The 16861-nt window shown below is 37.2% G+C and overlaps 2 protein-coding genes across 9 annotated transcripts; both read left to right on the forward strand.

Annotated features, from left to right (window-relative positions):
* Window positions 1-2044: 2044 nt before the first annotated feature.
* On the forward strand, window positions 2045-9301 carry hp1bp3 (heterochromatin protein 1, binding protein 3). Its single transcript, XM_079596569.1, has 12 exons — window positions 2045-2198; window positions 2847-2925; window positions 3198-3447; window positions 3577-3712; window positions 4307-4453; window positions 4545-4586; window positions 4727-4875; window positions 5555-5645; window positions 5720-5879; window positions 6128-6239; window positions 7662-7826; window positions 8075-9301. The coding sequence occupies exons 2-12, from the start codon at window positions 2856-2858 to the stop codon at window positions 8448-8450; spliced, it is 1698 nt and encodes a 565-aa protein (XP_079452695.1). The 5' UTR covers window positions 2045-2198; window positions 2847-2855; the 3' UTR covers window positions 8451-9301.
* Window positions 9302-10246: 945 nt separating this feature from the next.
* Window positions 10247-16072, forward strand: sh2d5 (SH2 domain containing 5). Of its 8 annotated transcripts, none has more exons than XM_079596682.1 (10): window positions 10247-10492; window positions 10919-10999; window positions 11166-11246; window positions 11914-11988; window positions 12067-12213; window positions 12461-12661; window positions 13305-13485; window positions 14032-14137; window positions 15007-15163; window positions 15262-16072. In XM_079596682.1, exons 2-10 carry the CDS (start codon window positions 10949-10951, stop codon window positions 15451-15453), a joined length of 1191 nt encoding a protein of 396 aa, XP_079452808.1. In that variant the 5' UTR covers window positions 10247-10492; window positions 10919-10948; the 3' UTR covers window positions 15454-16072. The 8 variants fall into 8 exon arrangements, with proteins under 8 accessions (XP_079452808.1, XP_079452806.1, XP_079452810.1 ...); XM_079596680.1 differs by having other exon boundaries at window positions 10309-10437; window positions 15238-16072; XM_079596684.1 differs by having other exon boundaries at window positions 10309-10437.
* Window positions 16073-16861: the final 789 nt, after the last annotated feature.

Here is a 16861-nt window from a genome sequence, read left to right on the forward strand (position 1 = left end):
CATTCTCGTGTTACGCATCACGTTTGAGCTTCAGCAAGAACCAATGAGATTCATTCTCGTGTTACGCATCACGTTTGAGCTTCAGCAAGAACCAATGAGATTCATTCTCGTGTTACGCATCACGTTTGAGCTTCAGCAAGAACCAATGAGATTCATTCTCGTGTTACGCAGCACGTTTGAGCTTCAGCAAGAACCAATGAGATTTATTCTCGTGTTACGCAGCACGTTTGAGCTTCAGCAAGAACCAATGGGATTTATTCTCGTGTCACGCAGCACGTTTGAGCTTCAGCAAGAACCAATGAGGTTCGTTCTTGAAAAAAAGGGGGGGAAAAGGATTACTTTGAAAGGGTTTCAAGAGGAAAGTGTTTAACAGCTCACATTGCTGCTCCAGAACCCAATGTTGTATAGTAATCTCTAGTTCATGATCCTTCTGCTTCATTGAGAGCAACTGAAACAGCAACTCCGTCCGAGAAGAACACATTGAGATATAAATGAAGCTAAAAGAGCATTACCTCTGATGCAATTAGATCTAATACAGAAATTGTACACCAATTTCTGTGCACGTTTGTCTCCAAGGCAACAGTGGGCTATCTCTCTAAAAAAGATAAAGGTTTGGGTTGGCATGGTAACCACATAGTAATCTCACTGATTTTATGGAGCCAGGCACCAAACACAAATTCTGAAAGAAAGAAAAAAAAGATTAATATAGCACGCTGAGCGACCAGATGTGTTTAGAAACCCAATAGAAAAGTCATTTAGATGGAAAAGCTTCGTATCTTGCACTTTTTCAGCAGCAGGTTTTGCAGGATGATTGTGGGACGCCACATGCTGGACTTTTAAACACAGAGAGTGTGTGGGTGTTCAATAATGTGTGAAACCCCACAGGTTGTGTTCTGCACCGTCTCCTCTTTAGTCTCCTTTTGTGCACCAGGGGAAAAACATGTCTTTATTTATTCTGACAGTGATGGTGTCAGATGATAATACCATAGTATTTTTGACACATTTAGTTGACATGACCTTTCGAGAAGTGTCCTGCAGTGTGACATGCTAAACTCAAATTTAAATTATTTTAAATTAATAATTTTAATATTTGTTATGCAGTTTAAATGACTTAAAATATAAGTGAGAGATCTGGGACATTAAAAAAATTATTTTGTCACACTGCATGACTAAGGCTAAATGAACTACTAAAATAAAAAAAGCTGATTCAAAATAGTTGTCAACCATATTAATGTGATATTTACATTAAACTTAAAGGTGCAGTTTAGCGATTTCTGAAAAATGCTGTTGATATTTGAAATCACCAAAAACAAAAATATGTCCCACAACAAGGATCACACCCTTATCTTAATAGCTCTTTACAACGGAACTGAATCAAGACTGAACAATGACACTGTTTTCTTTTTAGAGCTGCTGTACATAACTATTTCATCATTGAATTGCTTTCCTGTTATAACTGTAAAGCTGCTTTAAAACAATCTGTTTTGTATAAAGCGTTAAGTAAAAGTGGCTTGAATTGACGTGACTAAAATATATAGTTCTATTCACATCCAAAACACCATTTGTATTATCTCCCAAAAACATGGAAATAATGTATTTTTTTATTATTATTATGAATTCTAGATGTGTTTCAATATGTTTGTTTGTATGAAAAGTAGTAGGCTTGTACTTGTCATCTCTAGAGAAAATCATTTCAAAAAAGTTTCAGTCAATGCATCAGAAAATACTGCCATCTTGTGGTAAAATATAAATGTTTTAATTTGCAAATAACAAAGAAGCCATAAACGAAACAGACATTTTATTTATTTATTTGTTTGTTTGTTTTTATATACATACATTTTTATATGAATATAAATATTACTTATATAGGCCTAAATAATACCCATGTTTGCCAATGTTACACACAATGTGTAACCATAAAGTAAATATAATTGTACACAAGTAATTTTGTAATATCTTTTATGAAATAGTAACATAATAATGTTTAGGTTTAAATACAAAAATAAAATAAAAAATAAAGTAAGGTCACCTCGTTGATTAGCTCACAATCATCACAATGGACGAACTGTTACTGGCACGCGCACGCATGCGTCGACACGTACGTCCCTGTGCGTACGCAAGAGGGGGAGGGGCGCGTAAACAGTGAATTCCAAAAAGGAAGGGAGTGTTTCTTTCAACTGATAAACCAGTACATCAAGGTATGCATTAAAAAGCTCATTCTGAAATTGTGCATTCTCCGTTTACAGACTAATTTACACGTTCTGCAGGCGCGTATGTTTTATTTATTCTTTTGAATCTGCAGCCTCGTGCATTTACCATTTTCAGCTCCACGCAGCGCCATTACTGTACAAGGCAAAATGGACAAAATGGCCATTTTCGATTATATTGTGTTTTACATGCAGTTCAGTTCCTGTGCAGTGGTAAAATGTGTGCAGGTGTGACTTCATGCACGTTATTGGCTACATATATCAATAAAGACTATAAATGGAGCAAATAAACAATGGGATTGTTGCTCCTTTCTTGTTAATTTGCTGTGCCTTAATGGCCAGTGCGTTTGTCGGGGTGCTTTTCTTTGCACGAACTTCCCTTTGCTGGGTAGAGGTCATGGGCACACATCTAAGGTGTTCAAAACAGTGCATACAATTCCTGTAATTTTGTAAATAAATCTTTGCAATCCACACAATGAAATGCATTATAACGTATTAAACAATGAAACATGTTCTTATTGAATTCCCAGTTCAGATGCATTATATATATATATATATATATATATATATATATATATATATATATATATATATAAACATAAATACATACATGTATATTAATGAAGTATTTATTGGCAGGTTTAAATCATGCCCATTCGCCGATCAGCTGCAGCTCCACCCAAAGAGGATGCCACCCCAGCAAATGCCCCTGAGGGAGGTACGTACTGCCCCTTGCATGGTACATCAGTCATATTGAGAAGAAACAATGACTGTTCACAATAGACAGAACAACATAAGGAATAATTCACCCAGGAATAAAAACTTCTGTTCGTATACACTAAAATAATAATAAAACAAGCTACTAGGCACTAAAAATCCTCCCCTCTTCATGCAGTTAACATATGACTTCAAACAAGTTTATAAAATAATGCACAAGTGGTATGGCTTTATAAAGCATCCTTGACTGACATCGTGTTTTCTATCACACAGATGCTCCCGCTGAAGGGTCCGCACCTGTAGGTGAGAAGGAGAAAGAGAAAGAGAAGGATTCGACGACCACTGAACCTGCAACCACGGAGGACAAGAAAGCAGGAGGTGATGGGGAGGATGAGACCGCTGATGGTGAGAAACAGGTCAAAGATGAAGGAGAGACGCCTGATGAAGGAGAGAAAACTGAAGAAGCAGCAGCTGAACAAGGGAAGAGCAAGAAGAAAAAAGTCAAGGAAGTTGTATCCAAAATGTAAGTCTGGCTGTTGTACAAAAAAAAAAGTCTGATCATTAATTTCCTATTTATAATTTAAGCATTCGATTATTTAAATAAAAGTGTCTCATTAAGCATTTTATGTATTGTTTGTTCTTATGTTTACAGTGACAAGGAAGGAGATGACAAAGGGAAAAAGGTGAAAAAGAAGATTCCTGCTTGGGCGACCATTTCTGCCAACAAACTTGCTTCATCTTCTCTTTCCCAGCCCAAAGTTGAAGAAATCATCTTAGAAGCAATTGAGGTTTGGTTCAGAATTTAACGGGAACTGCTCAGTTACCTTCTAGAGAGTGTTTGATTGTCATTTGGCACTTTTAAGTATGTTTTACCCACTGTTTCTTCTTAGAATTACTGGATACTAGTACCGAATATTTTATTATTGCAGAAAATAAGCTCTGTGACCAACAAAAGTTTATGATTCTCACATGTTTTGCTCATCATGATAATCTTCACAAATTAACGCAACTTTTATGAATTTTGAAGCCTAAATACAATTGGTATTTAGGCTTTTTTTATTTAGAATATTTAGCAAAAGCACAATTATAAACACAGTGAGGCTGTTAAAGCAGACTAGTGTGTAGATTATATTTCCTCTTTGCAATGATGATGTTTAATGTTCCCGGCAACATCTTTAGTCACATTCAGCTTGTGTCAAGACATGTAAAAGAGATGCTGAGGGCTTTAATTCATGGAGACTTTAACCAAAAGATGGTTAAAAAATGCTGAATCTCAAGCTTTCAGGTTCAGGACTCATTCCTGCAGCACTATATTCTTTTAAAATCTAGGACAAAGATGAAAAAAATTGTCTCATATGTGCATCTTTACAATCTACCCACAGAGTTGCAAAGAACGGAGTGGTGCCTCTTCCATTACCATTATGAAATATGTCATGAAGAAGTATCCGTCTGTGGAAATGGACAAAAAGACCAAAAACCTCTACAAGAGGGCCCTGAAGCGATTGGTTGAGAAGGGCACTGTCAAACAGGTGATTTGCAATTCAACACATAAATATTTCTTGATTTATATATATATACAGTAAGTCAAAAGCCATCCTGTCTTGTCTTCTTTACCCGCAGCTGAAGGGCAAAGGCTTCTCTGGAAGTTTCGCCATTGGGAAGGTATCCAAACGCAGTTTATTTATTGTCTTTGCATTGATGTAAGCCTGTTTTAAATGTGTTAATTTGTTGAATGTTGTTGAGATGCATGGTTTTTTTCATGATTATTAAATCGTTCATTTTGTCACTGTCATGTTGTGTAGAAGTCGGCTGCGTCTGCGGCGACGAAGGAGACGCTGGGAGAGTCTCTGCCTCTGATCATCACCCGCCTCTGTGAACCCAAGGAGGCTTCCTACATCCTAATCAAGAAGTACCTGGAACAATACTTCCCACAACTCAATGTGGAGAACAGGTCATTTTTAACTCAACATCCTATAACTAGAATGCAGATTGAGCCTGAAATAATTTACTTAACATTTAGGAATATTGGGAATAATAGCAGTCAGAATTTTGAGATCTTTTAATGTTTTTGAGAGTCTTCTGCTCACCAAGAAGAGATGCAGCGTTTATTTGATCAAAAATACATTTAAAAAAAGTTATGTTGTGAAATATTATTATAATTTAAAACAACTGTTTTCTATTTAAGTTACTTTAAAATGTCATTTATTCCTGTGATGCAAAGCTGAATTTTCAGCAGTCTTCGGTGTCACATGATCCTTCAGAAATCATTCTAAAATGCTGATCTGCTGCTAAAGAAATATTTCTTATTATTATCAATGTTTAAAATAGCTGTGCTGCTTAATATTTTTGTAGAAACTGTGATAAAAAAAAACGTCAGGATTCTTTGATGATTAAAAAGTTGAAAGTAACAGCATTTATTTGAAATAGGAAAGTTTTGTAACATAAATGTCTTTACTGTCACTTTTGAGTAATTTTATGCATCACTTCTGAATAAAAGTTTTATTCCATTTCCATACATGCAGACCTGTACATTGTATACATTCCATTAGGAGTTAATTGTGGATTTATATTGTGTACATACATTTTGCCTGAAGATTTATTAATGAAGGATTCTTCTGTAAATCTCTAAGGCCTGACGTGTTGAAGAACTGTCTGCAGAGATCTGTGGAAAAGGGCTACTTGGAGCAGATCACTGGCAAGGGAGCCTCCGGAACATTCCAGGTTAGTTACCCTTCTGAATCGCTCGACATCTACAACAAGCAGGCTTGATGAGAATCTGCATTTGTGTTTGACAGTTGAAGAAAGCTGGGAATAAGGTGCTCATGGGTGGCGGACTGCTGGAAGATGCTGTTGTGGCCGCGATCACAGCCATGAATGAGCCCAAGACCTGCAGCATCACCATACTGCGCAAATTCCTCATGGAGAAACAGGACCAGAAGAACGTCTCTTTAGTTGGTACGGTACACTCACTCCTCGCTTATCGCAGCCTAGGACGCGTTTGCTCTCCGAGGACTGAATTTAGTTTGCTTTTGTTTTGGCATGCTTCTAACTGTTATTCTCAAAGGAGTTGTTCACAAGAACGCTGGTACAGAAATAGTTTTCTCGATCAGTTTATATTACAGCCACCCTTCATATATCTCTGTATTTGCTGTAACTGAATGTGTTATGCAGATTTTTATGAAAGTATTCCTTCTGATTGCCAGTTCCAAACTTGAAGAGAACTTTGGTGAAGTGTAAAATGATGGGATGGATGGAGCAGATTTCTGGCCATGGACTCAGTGGGTCGTACCAGCTAAGCTACCCATTTTACCCAAGGTAAGTTCAGCTCACCAATCACCATAAACCAGTGTTGTTATTGTTTACTCAATCTAAAACTATAAAAATAATAATAATTGGAGACCGAAATTAAGCTGAAATAAAACAAAATATAAATATTTTGTGAAACATTTTAAACTTGTACGTGAATTAAAAATATTTTAATGTAAAATAACCCTAACTAGTTTTTGACTTAATTTAGCATCATGGATAACAGCTAAACCTACCTCTCTGTCCTCCGCCTGACTTATGCGTTTTAGCGCTCTTCCCCTGCGGCTAACAGTGCTAGATGTGATGGTGCCCTGTGTCCGTCTGTCGGTTTGCCCTGCAGTGTAGCTAGAAAAGTCAAAGACAGAAGGTGTTGCCTCAGGCTTGAGTCTGTTCGACTTAGTCTTCGTCAGTCTACCACTCGAATCAAAAGTGCAGCTCTCCTCATAGTCTGATGTTTGGAAGTGGGCACTACAGACCCTAAACCCAGGGGCTGAAGGTGGGCTAGCCCGTTTTAAGGCTGCTAGCCCAAATTGTAGGGCTGCCTTTCTCCGTAGAGGTAACCGATGGTAATGAATGTTTTGGCCTGCTGCCTTTGTCCTGTACAATTCATGGTGGCAGCCGGGTGCAATGCAATAAGACCCCCCTCTCGATCTGTGATGCTCTTGAGATGCCATTTTGCTGGAGCTGTCAAGGTAGCCTACCATCCTAGTGACGTCATGGATCATCGAAAATCAAGATGGCTGCGCCCTAGTAACAAAACAACAAACTAACATCTGTTTTCCCCCCTTGTAACTACGTTCAATAGTTTTAATTGTCCTAACACAAATAACAATGATAACACATGTGTTATATGACCTTAAAGGTGAACTAAGTAACTTTTTTACCTTAACTGATCAACTTCGGAGTCACTGGAATGGTTATATTACTTATTTTGGGTTGAATGGTGGTGGTTTCGCACCCCCCTGGTGCCCGTGAGCGGAAAAACAGCGTTTGCAACTTTGGGCCGGCGGCCCGCCGGCCTCTTCGTCTGGAAGTATCGTGTGATCCCAAGTCTCGCGAGGTAAAGAATTGCTTTACTGCAAAAAGAAATCTGCTATAATGCTGTCATTATTGCGCTCCCTCACGCTGTTGGAACCCGAATGAAGACGACGTTGCAAAGAGTTTCCCATCTGCTTTGATGTCGTTGATCTACTAAGCCTCTAGTGTCTGAGAATAGCCAGCGAGTTTTTAACAGTTGTTGTCAAATATCTATTCCGAAGCTGTGGGGGGAGCTCTAGAGAGAAACCTCCGAGCAAAACGCGAGGATACAACAAAGAAATCCCGATCTTACTGAGTGCTGCTTTAACTTCCTATTTCGTTTCAGTTCCCCTTTAAGACATTGTACACTACTTAACTTGAATTGACAAATTGTCTGTCGCTCCTCCTTTGTAGCCCAGCGGTTCTGTTTCCAGAAATGATGGAAAAACTCAAACAGAAGGAGGAACAGAAGCTCAAACGCAAGAGAAGTGACGATTCTGATGAGGAATCCGAAGAGGAGTCGGACGAAGAATCTGAAGAGGAAGAATCGGACGAGGATGAGCCTCCCCGAAGAAAGAGGTGAAGTACATCACATAACGTCAAAACATCAATTATTAGTGCCAAAGCACTTTGCTATTTTATACTTGGCTTTGGGATTTGAACAAATCATTAACCCTGAATAATAAACCACGGTGTGTAGTCTGGCTTTCACTTGTCGGATGATAAAATGGGCAAAGAAATCCCAAACCGTAGACCAGAATATCATAGAGACATTTAACTTGGGCTGTGTCTTTGCCAGGCTAAACATGCTTTTTATTTGTCCACAGGACCCAGCGTGCAAAACGGACTCCTGCGCCTAAAGCTCGTCAAAATAAAAGGGCTAAACCAGTCAGCCGAAAACCTCCTGCCTCAAAGAGATCGGTTGCGTCTGCCAAGAAAGCCCCTCCACCAGCCAAGAAACCCGTCGCTGCGACCAAAGCAGCGTCTAAAAAGGCGCCCGCGCCCGTTAAAGCCACACCAGTCAAGAAAGCCACACCAGTCAAGAAAGCCGCCCCAACCAGCAAACCTAAAACACCCATAGCCAAAAAGATGACAAGCAGGGGGTCCAAACGGCCGTCGCCCAAGGCAGCTAAGAAGGAGGCAACGGAATCCGCTGTGAAGGCTAAACCTGCCGCGCGCAAGTCGCTCCGATCCCGGAAATGAATCCCGCGCTTGCAGACAGCTGAAAAGATCAACTGTAGCTCTGTAGACTGCAGTGATGGCTATTTTCTTCTTATTTTTGTAGAAACTTCCGAGTTTTCCTTGTCTTGGGGCCTCTGATGAACTTAGGACCTCTTCAAAATTATTCTGCCATTCAAATACAGGCATATTATGTTCAGTATTCTTAAATTACAGGTAAAGATGTAGAGTAGAAACGCTACTGTTTATGTTGTTTAAGACGCTCGTTCAGGTCACCATTATGAGAGTCTGAAGACGCAGCTGTTGCTTCGTCTCAGTTGTGCTTCAGCAAAAAAATCAAATATTTAAAGTACTTGTAGTCAATCTTTCTGTAGAGGCAAGCATTTCAGTTATTCAGTCTCCCCTTTCTCATCAGTGTTCAAAAAACCTCTCTTTGTAAGTTTTATTTCAGTTGTTTTTGCTCATGTTTTGTGAAGTTAGGTCTTTAGCTACTATTGTAATCAAAAATGAATTTTGTTGATGTTGGTTCCTTCGTGTAAGTCAAAGAAAACGATTATTGATGCCTAACTTTCAGTTGAACAGTCTTACCTGAATGCAAAATTGGATTTATTAAGATGCATTAAAGAAACGTTGGCATCCATATCCATGACTGTTGTTTTGTTCTGTATAGTATATGAAGGAGAATATACGTTGAAAAGATTTTCCAAGCAGATGTTTAAAACATAATACACGCTATTAACCCGGTCATACTCTTGTGTGTTAGTTTATCAGGGGGGTTAGATGTAATTTTTTGAGCATTGCTTACCTTACCCTGCATGCATGTAACTGATATACTTTTCTGTAGTCCTTAATAAAGTGACTATATTTGTACTTCATTATTTGACCATTGTTTTGTTTGGGTGGTTTGATTTGATACTCAATGAGAAACCACACATTTACAGGTGTGTAAAGGGGGTTACCAAATGATTCAAGCTTGAAACGCATGGTTTGTGTCATTTTCACAACTGGGTCTCGGTTAATGTGAAATTCACAGTTGCAAATTATTCTTGTTCTAACATGCACAGTATTTTGGAAGAAAAGGCATGATTTAATTCAGTATACTAAGCAAATTTGTTTACATAACATATCATGCCCTGACTTGTCTTAAAGTATTTGCACAAGTTTTTAATTTGTATGTAGGCTACTCGGGTACTCCCTGTATAAAAATATATATTTTCTCTATAACCCTTTATGATGACTTGTATTAAAAACATGAACTAACATTAGCTACTACATAACATAGGTCTAACACTTAACATGTTGTTTGTTAGAAAATGAAAAGTGTTATTTAGAAATGTTAAAAATTCAAGAGAGCTTTTATATTATAAATATTTTCTCAAAGATACAGAAACAACCATTTTCAGAAGATTATCTGGTCATGTTTGATTCGCTTAGCCAAAAAATCGTTCTGTTCAGACGACCAAACAAATTCTGCTGTTTAATCGTTTCTGTAATTTAACAAAAAGGAATAGTCGCTGCATATTTTCTTGAATATTTCAAACGCACTGATTGAATCAACTGTTTCGAAATGTTGGAAAAGATTCAGCGATTCCTTTTAAAGGGATAGTTCACCTAAAAAAAATAATATTTTGTCATAATGTAGCCTACTCATCCTCATGTTGTTCCAAACCTTTGTGAATTTCTTTCTTCTGTTGAACACAAAATAAGATATTTTTAAAGAACCAACGAATTGACTTCCATAGTGTTTTTTTTTTTTATTACCAACATTCTTCAAAATATCTTCTTTTGAGTTCAAAGAAAGAAACTCATGCAGGTTTGGTAACATGAGGGTGAGTAAATGATGACAAACATGTTTGGTAGAACTATCCCTTTAAAAGAGTCAGTGAATCAGTTTGATGAATCCGTCACCAATTACCTGTGCATCCAAGCATGTGTGGTGTAGGCGGATCTTGTCAAATCTTTTCCAATGGATCCAGTCTGGCTCTCAATAGGCGGGATTTAGAGGATTAAGGTGAGTCAGGAATGGATTGCAAAACCCCTGGAGGATAATCGACCCACCCTGCCAGGTCAGTCGTGTGGGCTAATTTGTGAGTAGGCTATTTGTCTCCTCTGTCTTTTGTTGTTGTTGCTTCTTTACCACTACTTTATGGATCATGTAATTATTCAAGCGTAAAGCTTTTGTTTTGATTTCTACTTGAGTTTCCCGATATAGCCATTTCTTTCGCTTTCATGGACACTGTTTGGCTGTGTCTCAAAAAAATACTTTTATTTTGACCATTGGCACGTTTGGAGTTTGAACCGGTCTGAACACCTTTTGCTCAAATAAATGTTTCTGTTACTCTGAGGAATGTCGAGGATTTACTTTCATTATTTGTGCTTTGCTGTTATTCGTGAAGTTAAAACGTTGAAAGAGTTTGTAATGCAGTTCTGACTTATTCTGGCAAACGCTAACCTCTTGTTTTGTCATTTTTATGTTTTATTATTTTGAACAGTCGATAAAGCCAACAACAGCAGGCTCGGATATGGGTGAGACAGCTGGCAGAGAACATGGGATTGTTACAAGATCAGCTGAGGTGAAAATTATTGAAATATTTAATTCTGTAGGCTACATCTGGTTTTGCAACTAAGTTTCGAAATTGCATCTGTGGTTTTATTGTATAGTTTCCTCCCATACACTGGGATGAGTGCATCATGAACTCATAGTTTTGCTTGTACTAAGTAAATGCTCTGTTTGTCTAGTATATTGGCTCATTTCCTGTGGATGACAGTTGTTTGGATGATCAGATTCAGCAGCTGCACACTCAGCTGAAGTCTCTCAAGGTAATTTGTGAGCTGTGAAGTGAATCTCAAGATGTTTATGTACGTTTACTTTTTTTATGTGTTTTCTATTTAGACGTTTGGACACTTGACTTGACTGAAATAGTTTTCAATGGTCTTAAAAGCCTTTTGATCTTGGCATATGTGCTTGTAATTAGTTTTGTAGACGCATATTATGCACATGCATCCATTTGGGTATTTAATTATTTTACTATTATTGTACAATGTGGAAAATTATTCAGAACAATAGTAAGAACATCACTACATACAGTGCTGGGTAGATTACTTACAAATTGCATGACAAAATTGTAGTTAGTAAACCGTAATAAATCCATTACACATTTAAGGTAATATAATCTGACTACTTTTAGATTACTTTTAACCTTGTTTATCTCATTGATTTATTGATCAGGATAATCTTGTACCAGATTGATATAAAAATACAAGGGGAAATAAAATATATTTTGTTCTCAACAAGTGTGTTAAATATTACATTTACGTCAGGGTTTTCCACACTGGGGGTTTGTGATTGAACTCCAGAGGGTCTGTGAGTTTAATGAAAAGCTATTAATGAAATCACAAAATTACTTTTATATTATTGCACAATGTGGAGAAAAGTAATAAATTTCGACTGGTTATGTAGTTTACTAATGAACATCTGTATTTGCAGAACTGCAAGAGCAAGCGAACAGTCTCATTGAAATTCTCTGTCAAAGGAGTCAAAGTTTATGATGAAGATGAAAAGGTAAGATCATCTTGGGATTTCTGATGTTTCTCTTGGTTTATGTCAGATTGTTTGACTCTTTGGTGTGTATCTCATCAGACGCTCCTCATGGCTCACGCCATGTGTCGAGTCTCGCTGTCCACCGCCCGTCCGACTGATGCCCAGTTTGCCTTTGTCTCCCATAATCCTGGCAATTCTGATGCCCTGCTCTATTGTCACCTCTTCAGAGCCAGACATGCCCGAGCTGTAAGCCTTAACACGACAAAGCATCATATTTAATTGTTTGTAGTATTGCAAGTCTGTTCTAGAATCAAGAATGTGGTTGTAGGTTTCTCAAGTGTGATCTTTAGAAGTGCCAAAACAAATGATGTGCTTAGACGGTAACATTGCACACTAAAGAACGTTGAAAATGTAAACTTGCACAATAGTTAGAAATGGGAATAAATGCTCGACCACTGCAAGGATTTGCTGAGTGTGTTTTTCCCGAATAAAGGCCCAGTTCCTGAACCTGCTGCTTTGCCGCTGTTTTCAACTGTATTTTCTGGAGAAGCACCCAGAGGAAGCTCAGGATGAGTGTTCGGGGAACAAACCAACTCTAACGCCATCTCTGCTAAATCAAGGATTCCCTCTCAGTGTCAGCGCCTTAGTGTCTTTCCGCAGGGCCCCAACTCAAGGCCTGCTACCCGGGGCAAAGGTTTGTTCTCACCGTATCTAGCATAAAGTGCTTTTACCTTGATATATAAACTTTCAAATAAAATTTGTGCAAGTGGCATACAAAATATTTGATTACTATTTCAATATTATTGATTGAAGCCCAAAAAGAAATTGCTGAATATTTTGAGATTAGTTTTGAGTTTTTAATTTTTTTTATCAAATCATAAATTTGCAACTTGTTTTTTTTTTTAACCCACTTATAAAAGGTAAAAAAAAAAACTTGAGCTGTAAGTTTTTCTAAATCTAGTCTTAATTCATTTGATTAATTTTATATTCAATAGCCTCTAATTACAATTTTTTTTTTTTTATATATAAATAGTATCAGGTGTGCTATTATCTGTTACAACAGTGATGATGTGAATCGAAAAGGTTTTGTATTTGCATTTGGCTTCTAAAAGTGTTTTTTTGTAAGAAATCTAATACTAGGTGTGCGAACTTCTCTTGTTTAACTTTTTTTTTTTTTTTCGCTTATCCTTTTTTTTATTGATAGCATGATGCTGTCAATGGAGCTTAAGTTGTCAATAACCCTCAATATTCCTTTAAAACGGCCTAATTCCTCAGTTTTGTCCAATAATTGGAATGCTGTAGTGTTCTCCAGTGTTAATGTGGATTTCCCTGAACAGGTGTTCACACAACAGAGCATGGAGCAAGTCAGCAGTCCTGAAGAGGGTCCCACTTCCTCTCCCACTTTAGTTCGCAAAATGGCGATCCGGACCAAAGAGCTGCGCTCCGGAGCATATCGCTCTTTTTCATGTACTCCCGTCAAACAGCGCCACCTGCAGGATAAACTGAGTGCACCACAAGGTGGGATAAGTGTTCATAGGACACTTTCGAGAGTGAGACAGTTCTTTAGGTAATGCACACATCTGGTTAAAGTGGCTGGCCTAATTAAAACACAATGGGTTCATTTATTATACTGATCATTTATCTTTGGTTTTGGTTTTGGTGGTTGGTGAGTCAAAGGTGGTGGGGATTTCCACATTGTTGTTTCTGCCAGTGACCACAAAATAATCAGTGTAGCTAGTTAGAAAGCACATTCCAAAAAAAAATAACTCCACTTGTAACTTTTTTTTTTAATGTAATTGTTTTAAACCGAAATGGCCAAAGAGAGGCAAAAGATCTGAGAGGCAAAAGATCTGTACTGCAGCTTGAAAATAAAAATAAAAAGTTGATTTAAAGTCTGTAAAGAATGTGTGCTGCTCCAGAATATTTGAACTTGTGGTCAGTCCAAACTAAGAACACTGCAATGTTTTCTTTTGCCAAAGAAAACAAACATGGACATCATTTGTGAAACCAATGAGAACTTGATTCCTCTGGGAATCTGAAGAATCTTTTCTTTTTGTGAAACAGAAAAGGAACAGGCCAGTGCAAACGCATGCATGTCTCGAGCTCCCAGTTTGGCCGAGACAGAAGAAGCTCTGGCTCACGCAGTGTGGTGTTGGGCTGGCGTGTCTAGGTCAGTATTGGTGCACAATGGCACTGCTGTCTGGTAAACTTAAAGGCATATTCACCCATAAATGAAAACTGTCATTTACTCACCCTTAAGTTGTTCCAAACCTGTATGAGTTTCTTTCTTCTGCTGAACACAAAATATATTTTGGAGAATGTTGGTAATCAAACAGTTGACGGTATAGCCATTGACTTTCACAGTATTTTGTTTTTCCGTATTATGGAAGTCAATGGGGTCCATCAACTGTTTGATTACCAACATTCTTCAAAATATCTTCCTTTATTTTCAACAGAAGAAAGAATTTCACACAGGTTTTGAACAACATGAAAATTAGTAAATGACAATTTTCATTTTTGGGTGAACTATCCCTATAAAAGTTACAATCACAACAAATATTAATGCTTAATTCATTTTTAAGCAGTACCTGTTTTTGCATGCTTCTCCAGACATGCATAATTCTTGCGTGCATATTTTATTGTCATATAGGCTAAAATTTAATCTGCTGTGCTTCTCTGCACTTTTTTTTTTTTTTGGCTGATTTTGGGGAATTTATATCTTTAAAAATAAGCAAGGTAGTACGTCAATGCCTGGTTTCACGGATAATGCTTAAACAGAGTCCCAGACTAAAATTCATGTTTGAGCTGTTTTAACTGAAAGCATCTTGCACGAACATATCTTAAAATATGTCAGTGCCATTGATTTCTCAAGATTCACACCAGTAATGTGTTTTTCCCCTAATTTAACTAAGGCCTAATCCTGGCTTAATCTAAGCCCTGTCTGTGAAACCAGGTCTAAAGGAATTAATTTACATGGCTTTTAATCCGGTACGTGTATTGTTCAGTAGTTTAGTGTTGAGTATTTGGTTTCCATTACAGCAACTGTAGTTCCTCACTCCTGGCAGATGATGTCTTGGGTTCCTTCCTCCTCTGTCCTCATCCCAAAAAGCCCAACCGTGGGTCTCTTACAGTCCGCTTTCCATCGGGACTGGTAACTCATTCTATTAAGAATTCCAATGGGAAGTTCCGCCTTGAGGTGAGCAAATGTAAAACCTGCTTTTGTTTTCCTTCCTCTATTCTATAACAACTTGTGTCAGAAGTCAAATGTAGCAAATGTTTCATCTTCATTTACAGAAGTGCCACATTGAATTTGAAAGCCTTGCTGTTTTGATCGAGCACTACACCGAGTTCAGTGAGGAGCTGGAATGTTTTCTGAGCTTTGCCCGTGTCAACCACAGTTACAATTGGGAAGAGATGGTCAATAAGAGTTTACGTTCACCACAGGACAACAAAAAAGGCACATGTAAAGACCAAAGTTGGGTTTGAATCCTGTCTTTCATGCTCTGCGGTTGTTATTTTTTTTTAATATAATCGTTTTTAAAAAAAAAATGTATGCTACATATTTTACTTGGTTTTAACAGTTGCAGAGCTACTGACATGAGTAAACCTTCCTAACCAGGATCTTAAGTCATTGGTACATTTTAAAAAATGTATATATTTCGAATGGACACTTTGTTTTTGCCTGTTGGCAATAACCTCAACCCTCCTAAAGCACTCACTTTGTTGATGTTTTTTGTTAATTTTATTTTCTAGGGAAACGAGCACTTTTTCAAAATGTAAAATTTAAATGTATACTCAACAACTTTTGCAAAGATGCATACCTACGCATGTACCATGTTTAATGTTTTTAAATTCTGTTGTATGCATGTACATTGCTTGCCTTTTGCACTCTCTTGGTTGTATATTATCACTAGTTTTAGATAACGTTTTTGATTACCTCAAACCCTGAAAATATCCACTGCCCAGTTAATGTGTTTTTTTTTGGCTTTGCAGCTTTAATATAGTTTACCTCTTGCACATTTCACCTCTTAAATGCACAATTTTCTGTTATCAGCTTTGCAATGTAAATATCTTGCCTCTTTTGCATAAACTGATTTTACTGTCATTTTGTCTCCTTTTAGTGTTCAAAAACTAGTAGAATACTGCCATCTAACCAGATATATAACTCATTCCAGAATTGCGGGTACATTTCAAGTATCATATTTCTTTTGTTAAACTTTTTTTTGCACTGAATGCACTTTCTAAATGCACACTTTAAATTCAACATTTTCAATATTTTCTGATCTTAAACTTGTAAGATTTAAAATAATACTGAACATCAATGTACTAATAGAAAAATCTGTCAACTCTGTTATAGACAAATTGGGGTCAAATACAGTTAACAAATCAGAGTTGACATTTTCCACCATTTTGTGCTTTAGCTCAAGATGCTAATCTCAAACCAGATACCACATGGCATGTCTAAACACTGAATTGTATCGGTTTTTGCCATATTATCGTTTTTTTTTAAGTGAAAGAGATTCACTGCAATATCACAATAGCAGATTTGACAAATAATGAATCTATTAGTGTATCCTAAACATTTAGTAAAAATTTATGAGAAGAATAATGACACTGTTTTCTAGTTTCCCGCCAGAGATGGTGACATATTACTTGCACAAGTCACATGCTTTTTCTACAAATACAAATGATTTGTTTTTTTTAGTAACAGAGTTGACCAGAACGTAGGCTATGACAGACACTAAAGTAAATTATTAATTAAATTACAAATAATACAGAAAATATATATTCTATACAATTGTGTATATATAACTTATTGTATTAGAAAATTAGACTTAATTATTTCATGATAATCCAAGTTGAATTAGGTGGCAGAGACAGGATAGCCTACGGT

The sequence above is a fragment of the Phoxinus phoxinus genome, assembly GCF_949152265.1.
Source record: "Phoxinus phoxinus genome assembly, chromosome: 22".
Taxonomy (NCBI): Eukaryota; Metazoa; Chordata; class Actinopteri; order Cypriniformes; family Leuciscidae; genus Phoxinus; species Phoxinus phoxinus.

Coding starts and splice junctions, on each gene's coding strand:
- hp1bp3 (XM_079596569.1), top strand. CDS start 2,856: ATGCCCATTCGCCGATCAGCTGCAGCTCCACCCAAAGAGGATGCCACC. Junction 3,713..4,306: donor TCATCTTAGAAGCAATTGAG/GTTTGGTTCAGA, acceptor ATCTACCCACAG/AGTTGCAAAGAACGGAGTGG. Junction 6,240..7,661: donor AGCTACCCATTTTACCCAAG/GTAAGTTCAGCT, acceptor CCTCCTTTGTAG/CCCAGCGGTTCTGTTTCCAG.
- sh2d5 (XM_079596680.1), top strand. CDS start 10,949: ATGGGTGAGACAGCTGGCAGAGAACATGGGATTGTTACAAGATCAGCT. Junction 14,138..15,006: donor TGTTGGGCTGGCGTGTCTAG/GTCAGTATTGGT, acceptor TTTCCATTACAG/CAACTGTAGTTCCTCACTCC. Junction 15,164..15,237: donor ATGGGAAGTTCCGCCTTGAG/GTGAGCAAATGT, acceptor AGTCAAATGTAG/CAAATGTTTCATCTTCATTT.